The 12,111-nt window shown below is 40.0% G+C and overlaps 2 protein-coding genes across 2 annotated transcripts; both read left to right on the top strand.

Moving 5' to 3' along the window:
- Nucleotides 1-86: 86 nt before the first annotated feature.
- LOC112164787 (polyphenol oxidase, chloroplastic-like) lies at nucleotides 87-2,138 on the top strand. Its single transcript, XM_024301097.2, has one exon. It carries the CDS (start codon nucleotides 110-112, stop codon nucleotides 1,895-1,897), a length of 1,788 nt encoding a protein of 595 aa, XP_024156865.1. The 5' UTR covers nucleotides 87-109; the 3' UTR covers nucleotides 1,898-2,138.
- Nucleotides 2,139-6,656: 4,518 nt separating this feature from the next.
- LOC112168392 (polyphenol oxidase, chloroplastic-like) lies at nucleotides 6,657-8,818 on the top strand. The gene has a single exon (XM_024305512.2). It carries the CDS (start codon nucleotides 6,771-6,773, stop codon nucleotides 8,586-8,588), a length of 1,818 nt encoding a protein of 605 aa, XP_024161280.1. The 5' UTR covers nucleotides 6,657-6,770; the 3' UTR covers nucleotides 8,589-8,818.
- Nucleotides 8,819-12,111: the final 3,293 nt, after the last annotated feature.

Here is a 12,111-nt window from a genome sequence, read left to right as displayed (position 1 = left end):
TTCATCTTACTGACTTTGCATGGATATTGAACAGAAACTGAGAAAAGTATGACCCAAATTTCATTATAAAACCAATGCCTCCTTTGAGCTTTCCATCATATCGGAGGCCATGGCTTCTCTCTCACCTCCAATAGTCACCACGACTACCATTTCCTCTACTACAACTTCCCTTTCTCCCTTCTCCCACAAAAACTCTCAGATTTCCTTAATCGGGAAAACTAGGCAGTGCATCCGTACTCGGGTTTCATGCAAAGCCGCAAATAGCGACCAAAATGATGCACAACCTTCTGCAGCTAAGTTCGATAGGAGAAATGTGCTTCTCGGTCTTGGAGGCCTATATGGGGTGGCCGGTCTTGGAAGCGATCCCTTCGCTTTTGCCAAGCCCGTCGCCCCACCTGACGTGTCAAAGTGCGGGCCGGCAGACTTGCCTGATGGCGCGACACCGACAAATTGTTGCCCGCCAGCGGCCTCAAAGATCATCGACTTCAAGCTGCCCTCGCCAACCCCATTGCGTGTTAGACCCGCCGCTCACGCCGTGGATGATGTCTACATTGCAAAATACACCAAGGCCATGGAGCTCATGAAAGCCCTCCCCGACGATGATCCCCGTAGTTTCAAGCAACAAGCCAACGTGCATTGTGCTTATTGTGATGGTGCTTATGACCAAGCCGGGTTTCCGGATCTTGAGCTCCAAATCCACAACTCATGGCTCTTCTTTCCCTTCCATAGATACTACTTGTACTTCTACGAGAGAATCTTGGGTAAGCTCATCAACGACCCGACATTTGCTTTGCCGTTCTGGAACTGGGACTCCCCTGCTGGCATGCAGTTGCCTGCCTTGTTCGCCAATCCCAAATCACCTCTTTACGACAAGTTCAGAGCCGCTGCTCACCAGCCGCCGACCCTGATCGACCTCGATTTCAACGGTACCGACGACAAGACATCAAACACAACTCAAATCAACAGCAACCTAAGCATTATGTACCGTCAAATGGTGTCCAACGCCAAGAACGCTCAGCTCTTTTTTGGCAACCCCTACAGGGCTGGGGACGAGCCTGACCCAGGTGGTGGCTCTATCGAGGGAACCCCACACGGGCCAGTCCACTTGTGGACTGGTGACAGCACCCAGCCTAACTTTGAGGACATGGGAAACTTCTACTCCGCCGGTAGAGATCCTATTTTCTTCTCGCACCACTCCAATGTTGATAGGATGTGGAGTATATGGAAGACCCTAGCTCCCAAAAACAAAGACATCACCGACTCTGATTGGTTAGACTCCGGCTTCCTATTCTACGACGAGAATGCAAACATGGTGCGCGTGAAGGTACGCGACTGCCTTGATTCCAAAAATCTCGGCTATGTGTATCAAGACGTGGAGATTCCATGGCTGAACTCCAAGCCAACGCCCAGAAGGTCAAAGGTGGCATTCAGCAATATATCCAAGAAGCTCGGTGTGGCTAACGCCGCCACCTCATCAGCCAAGGTGGTGAAGATCACTGATTTTCCTATATCTTTGAACCAAAAAATTAGCGTGGCGGTGCCAAGGCCCAAGCAGAAGAAGAGGAGCAAGAAGCAGAAGGAAGACGAGGAGGAGATTTTGGTGATCGAAGGAATCGAGTTCGATAGAGATGTGGCGGTGAAGTTTGATGTGTACATTAATGACGAGGATGACTTGCCTAGTGGTGCGGACAAGAGTGAGTTCGCCGGAAGCTTTGTCAGTGTGCCGCACAGGCATAAGCACAAGAAGAAGATCAACACTATTCTGAGGTTGGGCTTGACGGACTTACTGGAGGATTTGGACGCCGAGGATGATGAGACGGTGGTGGTGACTTTGATTCCAAGGTATGCGGCGGAGAAAGTCAAGATTGGTGGCATCAAGATTGAATTTGCTTCTTAAATTATTGAACCCCAGAGTCAGGAAGCAGTAGCACCATCCTTGTTGGTTTAGATCTATAGCTAGCTAGCTATTGATCACCTTGGGGTGGTACATGATACTGTGATAGATTCTTCAATTTCGTTGTTTTTTCTTTCTTTCAAATAATCAAATTTTCCTGTACAAATAAATTTGATGTGGAATGCATTTTCCTGCATTTCCACCACTAAAAAAATACCCGTGTACCCAATTTTAGTCTTGGTCATTTTACCGGAATAGGGTTCTCTAGCTAGCTACTACCAATACCAATAGATAAGACCGTTAAAGTTTGCATGAACATCTTGCCAAAAAAAAAAGTTTGCATGAACCTTAACCCTAAATTCCGTGACCATCTCGACTTTTACCACCATATACTCCCAAAAAGAATATGCTATATATATATATATATTGTTATTGCTTGTTTGCTTAGAAACTAAGACAGAGACTGGCTCAAAGGTATCTATACTTAGCAGTTTTTAATCTTTGACCAAATCGATCAATTTAATGTGAACTTATATGTAAACTTCTTTGTTTTTCCTTTCAATAAAGTGATAATGGTTTCCATCAACTTGATGTTTATCATGGAACTTAAGGAAGTCGTGGTGATAACCTCGACGCTCCTGGCCGGTCTACAAAACTATAAATATAATATAGGTAAATGAATCCATCTGGTTCTAGGTGCATGTTTTCAGATCTACAACTAAATTCAAATTCAAATTTTATTGTGCTGGAGGTAGGTAGATGAATCATATGGATTAAACAATTTGACTAAGAAATAATAATATAGTAATAATTGGGGGTTGAACAAGGAAAAGGGTGGTGGGGACTGGGGAGAGAAAAAGTCCTCGATCGACAACACGCAAAGCCAACATGTTGTTGATTAATTAAGTTCTCTTAAATTAAAGTAATCCAGCTAACCCAGACCAGCTGGCAGCTATACCCCTAATTGAATGGGAAAATTTCAGAAATAGTACTTTAAGTTTGGCCTACTATTAATTTCTGTACATGAAGTTCTAAAAAATAGACTTTAGTACATCAAATTGCAAACCCGACCCAATATATGTACACGACGTCAATAGCGGTGTTAACCCTTATGTCATTATTCATTTGTCTAAGGGTACTTTAGTACTTTCAGTTTCCTCTCTCTCTCTCTCTCTCTCTCTCTCTCTCTCTCTCTCTCTCTCTCTCTCTCTCTCTCTCTCTCTCTCTCTCTCTCTCTCTCTCTCTCTCTGTGTGTGTGTGTGTGTGTGTGTGTGTGTGTGTGTGTGTGTGTGTGTGTGTGTGTGTGTGTGTGTGTGTGTGTGTGTGTGTGTGTGTGTGTGTGTGTGTGTGTGTGTGTGTGTGTGTGTGTGTGTGTGTGTGTGTGTGTGTGTGTGTGTGTGTGTGTGTGTGTGTGTGTGTGTGTGTACACAGACCCATCCTCTTTCTATCCACCATGTCCACGACCACCATATCTCATCCACCTTCCAAACCCATCCCCTTTCTCTTCCTCCATGGCCGCGACCGGAAGCTTACCAGGCCGGAGATAGGCCACCTGTAGAAGGTCGGCGCCATATCTCTCTGTCATCTTCAGAATGCCCATGACTCTCACTCTTTATTAGACCCCGAAATTTTCAGAATGGAAAAGCCCCAAACGAAGAACCCTAACCCCAAATCGAAGAATTCCCAGAATTTCCGTCATCGAAATCTCCCCGTCGTTGCTCCGCCTCCATTTCCTCCCATTTCCTCCTCGTCCTCCTTTGGTTCTCGTTTGCTTGATCTGGAACAATTGGTGGCTGTGATGGGTTGAAACATCTGCCTTCTTCTTTTTTCTTACTCAGATGGGTTACTTTTGATTTGATTGTGTCTGTCTTTTTCTCTCTTCCTGATTTGGTGGGTGTGTATGATTCTAACTATTTGGTTGAGCTTGAAGAGGAAGTGAGAGGGCTTTCATATTGGAGAAGAAGATTGCAACATCATTTGGAGAGTCTCCAGTAAATGTTGGAAGACAAAACATGCCAGGATTAATATAAATGGGATTTTGGGCGACGATGATGGGCAAGTTCATGGAAAATTCGATGTGGGCGATGGTGGGCAATTTCTACATCAAGAAATTGTTGTCAAAGATGAGATTTTGGGCGACGGAGGTGGGTTAGTTTGCGGTGGTGGTGTGGCGGAGAAATTGGGTCTGAAGAAGATAGGTGCGAGCTACGAGCCATCTAGCTGTGCCCACTATTTTGCGAGAGAGAGAGAGAGAGAGAGAGATGGATGCCCATAATAAGAGAAGAGAGATAGCTGGGTGCTCAGAGTAAAAAATGTGAAGAGACCGTTTTACCCCTTAAAATACGACAGCTGGCACGAGACTAACGGCGTCATTGACGTCGTGTATGTATACTGGGTCGATTTTGAAACCTCATGTACCAAAGTTTATATTTTGGAACTTGATGTACTGAAATGCATAGTGGCCTTAAGTTGATGTACCCTTCTCAAAATTTTCCCTAATTGAATTGATTAGGGGCACGTTTACTTACTTGGAATGAGATATTCATATGTTTACAAACACATAAATGAATCACCGGGTAAAAGAATTCCTGTGTTTACTAACACATGAAGGAATCGGAATGGGTGTAGGTCCCACCTATTTATCAGGAATCGATTCCTGAATATTTAGGAATTTGATTAAGAAAGGGGAACTCGGTTTAGGAATCAATCATCCGGAATCAATACCGATTCCTTTTTTCTCCCATTCCACTTGTCTCCGATTCATGATTATTTTCCATTCAAAGTAAGTAAACCTGCCAAATATTATCTTTATCATCACGATGATCATTATCAACATGCATGACAATGTGAAAGTTTTGATATACCATCATCATATATACATGAAAATTTTGCATCCATATCTAAGTAAATGATCGAGAACGAACAAATATGATATTAATTAATTAAAGCCACTGTGTGTATATATACTTTCTTTGACAATGTGATTTGCAAGTATTTTTAGATAATAGTGTACAACCTATGTCAACATAAATAATGTTACTAAGGAATAATTAAACAAATTTTTGCTTCTCGCAGCCATCATAGTTTATATACTATCCAATTGCATAATGGATTTGGTTTCTAAAACCTCTCCACTAACACAACCAATTTAATTTAAAACATATATAAGAGGTTATTTCAATCAACCTAATCTTTGTCACATGGCTAGAATCTCAACTACTCTTGAAAGAAACCAAGTTTGAACTATATGGTATACACTCGTAGCAGAAGAGAAAAGAATTCCCATACTCGTTTCTAAAGCTAGATTGGAAACGAAGCTTTCCGTAAAAAGACAAATTTTGGGTCATACCTAACACCTCATATGCATCACTAATTCACTATACGATGAGGTGGAACCAATATAATCTTAAAAAATTTGTAAGACTATCTTGTATGACACAGATGATAATATATAGATCGATCATCTTATAACAAACAATCACATATTTAACGGTTATCACCGGCAGCTACATGAGCTTAATTACAACTATTCTATTCAGAAATGTATTCCATTTTATAAGTAATGTTATAATAAACTAATTATTCAAGACTTTGTTCTTTAATAAGAGAAGACTTTGTTAGTGCTTTGTTCAAAAAAAAAAAAATGAGAGAAGACTTTCTTAGTCTCTCCGAAATTGCTACAACACAAATATTAAATTATTTTCATATTTCCATTTTTGAAAGAATTAATTAAATTGAATATCATTCTAGTTCGCTAGCTTCTTCTTGGATAATATGAGAGAATTCAAGAAAACTCTAATTAAGCTTTCAGCTTTGGGATAATTCCAAGTTTCGGTTTGAGAAGTCAGGAGGTTAGGGAGATAGCAAGGAAATATGAATTGTGCGTGAGTGTATTAACGCTAAAACAGGCTTCTTTTTTTTTTTTTTTGGTTGTAAATAATAATACAGGTGTCAAGACTTGATTAGCTGACCGGGGGGGGGGGGTTTGTAAATGAGCTAAGAACCTGGGTGAACTTAAGAATTATCTTTTGAGGATGAACAACATATTTCAGTTAACAACTAAGTGATGGTAATAACAATAAAACAGTTCTTAGGTTCACCCTTAGGGTGAATGAGCAAATTCACCATCTCTTGCGATTAAAGCATAATAACTTTATAATTTTCTAATCCAACTATTCATGTTGTATAATGTAATATAAAGATTAGCTCTGTAAAAAATCAATCAAATTGAAGACCTTTTAGTTATTCATTTCTATGAAATACATGGACGGTTCATTATAGTAGTAGTAAGTGTTGTTAGAACTATCAATTTGTTTGATTCAATTAGATAATTAAACGATTTTCGATTCGATTGATTTTTTATAGAGATGATCTTTAAAAGATAATTTAAGATATAGACCGTTGAATTATAAATTTATTAAGTAAAAATATATTAATCGACTACGGGTAACTATATAATCAATAAGTTGTTACATAATTCGATCAACTTTTGCACAAACAAATCCTTAATTAAGAACAATTATAAGAGAAATAAATGGTGCTGATCATAGTACCATTTTACTAAATGAAAAGAAGAAGGGACTCAAAGAAAGAACGAAGAAATAATGAAAGAAAATGAAAAGATGACATGTTTGGGTACCTTTAACTTAGTATTCTTCTGTGAAAGAAGGTTCTAATTAGTTCTTATTTGTATGTACCACAACTCCAGGAGGTGTATGGGATTGGTTTCATTAATTTATCATCCTTTGTCAACTGATAGAACTGCCAACTTGTCTGTTTCTATACTGATATCAGACAGAAATATTGTACTACCCAAGATTCATTATAAAAGCAAACCTCCTTCGAGCTTTATCATCATACCTAAAACTCAGAGGCCATGGCTTCTCTGTCACCTCCACTAGTCACCACCTCAAGTACCATTCCCAGTACTACAACTTCTCTGTCTTCCTTCTGTCAAAAGAATTCCCAAATTTCCTTAATTGGAAAACCTAGGCATTCCTATGCACGCAGTAGAGTCTCATGCAAAGCCACAAACAGTGACCAAAACCCGTCCAACAACTCCGACGATGCACAACCTTTGGGCAAAACCGTAGACAGGAGAAATGTGCTTCTCGGTCTCGGAGGTCTGTATGGCGTGGCCGGTCTTGGCACTGACCCTTTTGCCTTTGCCAAGCCTGTGGCTCCTCCTGATGTCTCCAAGTGTGGGGCCGCAGACTTGCCTACAGGTGCACAACCAACTGATTGTTGCCCACCGATAGCCAAAAAGATAATCGATTTCCAGCTCCCACCACAGTATAAACTCCGCGTCAGGCCAGCGGCTCACGCCGTTGACAAAGCCTACATTGAGAAATACTCCAAGGCCATCGAGCTCATGAAAGCTCTCCCCGATGACGATCCACGTAGCTTCAAGCAACAAGCGAACGTTCACTGTGCTTATTGTGACGGAGCTTACGACCAAGCTGGCTTTCCCGATCTCGAGCTCCAAATCCACGGATCATGGCTATTCTTTCCCTTCCACCGATACTACTTGTACTTCTACGAGAGAATCCTAGGCAAGCTCATCAATGACCCCTCGTTTGCCTTGCCTTTCTGGAACTGGGATGCTCCGGCTGGCATGCAGCTCCCTGGCTTGTTTGCCAATCCTAAGTCGCCGCTCTATGACAAGTTCCGAAATGCCAACCACCAGCCGCCGAGGCTCATTGACCTCAACTACAATCTTAAGGATGAAAACGTCTCCAACGAAACTCAAATCAACACCAACCTCAAGATCATGTACAGGCAAATGGTGTCCAACGCCAAGAACCCTAAGCTGTTCTTTGGAAACCCTTACAGGGCAGGGGACGAGCCTAGCCCCGGAGGCGGATCAATAGAGACTACTCCACATGGACCGGTCCACATTTGGACCGGCGACAACACCCAGCCGAATCTTGAGGACATGGGAAACTTCTACTCTGCCGGTAGAGACCCTATATTTTTCTCTCACCACTCTAACGTTGACCGTTTGTGGAGCCTGTGGAAGACCCTAGGAGGCAAAAGAGCGGATTTCACAGACTCTGATTGGTTGGACTCCGGGTTTTTGTTCTATGATGAGAACGCGAATATGGTGCGCGTGAAGGTACGTGACTGCCTCGATTCCAAGAAGCTAGGATATGTGTACCAAGACGTAGACATCCCATGGGTAAGCCACAAGCCGACTCCTCGCCGTGTCAAGGATGCCATAAAGAAATTAGGTCACAAGCTCCATGGTGTGGCTCACGCCGCGGAGACTTCCACCAAGGTAGTGGCAGGGGCTCATTTTCCGATAAGCTTGGCGTCAAAGATTAGTATTGCAGTGGCCAGGCCACAACAGAAGAAGAGGAGCCAGAAGGAGAAGGACCACGAGGAGGAGGTATTGGTGATTGAAGGGATTGAGTTTGACAGAGACGTGGGGGTGAAGTTTGATGTGTATGTGAACGATGAGGATGACTTGCCGAGTGGACCGGAGAAGAGTGAGTTTGCTGGGAGCTTTGTGAGTGTGCCGCACAGGCATAAGCATACCAAGAAGATTAACACTATCTTGAGGTTAGGTTTGACAGATTTGCTGGAGGATTTGGAAGCCGAGGACGATGAGACTGTCATGGTGACTTTGATTCCAAGGTATGGGGCTGAGAAAGTCAAGATTGGCGGCATCAAGATTGAGTTTGCTTCAGATTAAACCATTACTGGGTGAGGTGGCATGATGTGTGTTGTGATTCTCCAATTTGGTGATTAGTATTTGGCTTTCGATCGAATAATCAAACGTGCGTGTATAAATAAACATGATTGTGTGGCAGTTCCGTGCATTTTCACCACTTGAAAAACGATGTACCTTGTGTGTTTTCAGCAATGTGATGAAGATAATCTTTTACTTTTTTTTTAATCAAAAATGTCAACTTGATTTTATAATTCAGTAAGCAGTACTAAACGACACACTTTCATGGGGTCGACAGAAAGAGCCTTTAGGACATACAAGCATCCTATTCTACAAAAAAAAAACCATGTACCCAGAGTACACCCACCTTTTAGAAAGTCAACGTACCATTATTCTAAAAAAAAAACCTAATTACCCAGAAGAAATAACATAAAGGAACCAACTGGATACAGATTTTTGCGACCCATTAATCATTAACTCTGTCTAGTCAGTTTATGTTTATTTCAAAGTTGCAACCTGCACCTGCTCAAGCTGTTATCGTAATTAATTGAGTATTAGAGTCTTTTTGGGAACTGGGGTTTATATTGAAAACTCAAGTGCACTTGATCTTGCATTTGCGATTTTGGTAGAAGCACTTCAATATCCAAATGATCGGAGTTTCGCTTATAAGGCTTGTAAGCTTCTATAAGAACACTAAGACGTGTTTCTATAATTCAAAAATAGTCAACTCTTTATGTTAGATATTACTTAAGACAATCTTAACTATATATGTAACCATGGTTTTAACATCTTCTAAAAGCTCCAATTAACATGTCATTTCCTACTACTAAATCCAAACGGAGTTGACCAAAATGTTTACAGTTCTCAGTTGTTTAGTGCTAATCAGAGGTGTTTTCAAACCATACTATCGATCTGTCCCAATTTTCAGGCAATATATATTGCTCAAATCGTGGATCAACGTGGACTATTATCTTGGTATTAGGTTATGTACTTGGTCTAGTCATTGCTACATATACATAGAAACAATTAAGCTATATAAAATTAGAAACAATTACTGTGATCAATTCTATTCTATTTACCAGAACTTTCGAAATACATACCTTAAAATAGCGTGCTCTCAAAGACTTTTAGATCCTGTTGCCGAAAATATTTTAGATCCGGGACTAGCTAGCTAGATCTTAAACTCACTTTAGCTTCCTGCATAATGGTCACCCTACCGATGCATACTCAAATTTCTTACCCACATATGTTTAAGAGATAGCTATCTAGATGGAGAAGTACTGCTGCTGCGCGCATATATGGAACTTAGAGATCCTTATATATGTAGGTTTTTGTTCTGTGCCAATCTCAATTTTGCCCCATTAAAGTACAATTACTACTCTCGATCTAAAACACGTACTGCTAGTACAATGCAGTACACGCACTTCTGAAAACTGCAAAGTAAGGTTTAGGGTTTAGATATTGAGGTGGGTAATATTAAGGGTAATATTATACAGCAGTTTCTGTAAACACTTCCATATGTTTCTAATTTTCTATTATAAACCTATCTTCCTGAATATAACTGAATATTAAGTGCATGGGTAATTACTTTAGTAACTTGACCCTTGATGCAGGCTGCGATGAGATGCATCATATATGCATGTGTGTCTGGATAACCATGTGGTCATGTGGCAGATGAAGATGAAGAAACTATATTAAAAGGTCTCCATCGAGTGTGGCTACAGCTATAACTGCCAGTCAAGACCTAATACATATTCTTGTATATATATATACGGTTCATTTCCTTTTTTTTTTTTGAAAAGACGGTTCATTTCCTTGTTTAAAGCTAGAATAAAAAGGACCTAATTAATTTGATTGGGAAAACATCACCAATGGTCACTGAGTTATGACTTATTCGACACTTAATTCACTATATTTTCAACAATATCACTTAACTCACTCAGTTTTACATCCGTCTTTCACTTAACTCACTGTCGTTAATTCTGCCGTTAAAAGCTATTAAAATTGAGGGTATATTTGTCTAAACACTAAAAAAATGCATTTCTAACTTTTTTTAAAAAAAAAAGACAATTTTTTTTCAAATTATATTTAAGTTAAAAAAATCATTTTTTATTAGAAATCTCTGAAATTTAAAATTTTTTAAAAAGTCTAATAAATGTAAATTGAGGGTATATTTGTCTAAACACTAAAAAATGCATTTCTAACTTTTTTTTTTTAAAAGACAAATATTTTTTTTTCAAATTATATTTAAGTTAAAAAAAAATCATTTTTTATTAGAAATTTCAGAAATTTAAAAAAATTGAAAAAAAGTCTAATAACTGTAGTTTTTTTTAAGTTAAAAATGATTTTTAAGTGTTTTGACAAATATACCCTCAATTTTAATGGCTTCTAACGGTAGAATTAACAGCAGTGAGTTAAGTGAAAGAATGATGTAAAACTGAGTGAGTTAAGTGATATTGTTGAAAATACAGTGAGTTAAGTGTCGAATAAGTCATAACTCAGTGACCATTAGTGATATTTTCCCTAATTTGGTTAGGTACATTTCTAGTCAATACATAATACATATTCTTACTTGTATCAAAAATTCCTTTTTTTTTTTTTTGGACAAAATAATTATATAGATTTCATTAATACAGTAAGACCAGAATGATCATTACATATCATTCCGCTACCATGTACAGATAGTCAAGAAGTTGTTATGCAAGTACACACCACAGCGATACATAGGCTAGATCATTCATTCGACATGTCATACTCACTTATTCTAGTCAGCCTATTTACAGTGAACCTAAGCATAGTAATAGGCAACATATAACGCAAAGGCTACATTTTTCCTTTGCCTTTAAGCTAAGGCTAGTCGGTTTTCTCGAGTGAAGATAGGAAAGCACATCTTCAGCAGAGACTTCTTTCTTTGACTTAGGAGGATTCTTGTTCCTGGATCCTCATGGCCTTCCCCTTTTCTTCTTGATAGTGGAGTCATTTGGAACAACTCCCCAAGGCTGCATCACTTCTGCAAGAACAAGCATTCCACCCGGTGTTGCTACTAGTCCCAACGATTTGGCAGAAAGCCTGATTGAGGCTGCAGACATTTTCACCTTCCTTGTCGATGCAAGTGAACCATTGCTACTAACTGCAAGCTCCCTTAGCATGAGCTTTGGTTTCTTTGGAGAGTTAAAGGGAGAACTAGGCCTTCCTCGCTTCAAAGGAGATTGTTCTGCACTCGTACCAATGCAAGCTGCTTGTCAGCTTCCCCTGATGCTTGCAGATTTGTATGACGAAGAACTATAGGTTTGCGCAGCTTGGAGGAAGAACCAGAGCCAAACAAATTCCTTGCAACAGGAGGCAAGATGGGCGTCTGGATGCCCTGAAAACGAAATGCACCTCCAGTGAAATTGCATTGGGCAAAACCTGCAAAAAAAACTAGGCAGCTCCACCTTGTTTTTGACCAGCTTGAGATCGGAGTTCAGTTGAGCGGTTCTACCTGCATATGGGCACACACTCTTCTCATGAAAAATGAGACTGCAATCCAGATAATGACCAAGCAGAG

This window comes from Rosa chinensis, chromosome 5 (assembly GCF_002994745.2).
Source record: "Rosa chinensis cultivar Old Blush chromosome 5, RchiOBHm-V2, whole genome shotgun sequence".
NCBI classification, from domain to species: domain Eukaryota; kingdom Viridiplantae; phylum Streptophyta; class Magnoliopsida; order Rosales; family Rosaceae; genus Rosa; species Rosa chinensis.
The sequence above is the reverse complement of the archived record's forward strand: the minus strand, read 5'-3'. Positions and strand labels throughout refer to the sequence as shown.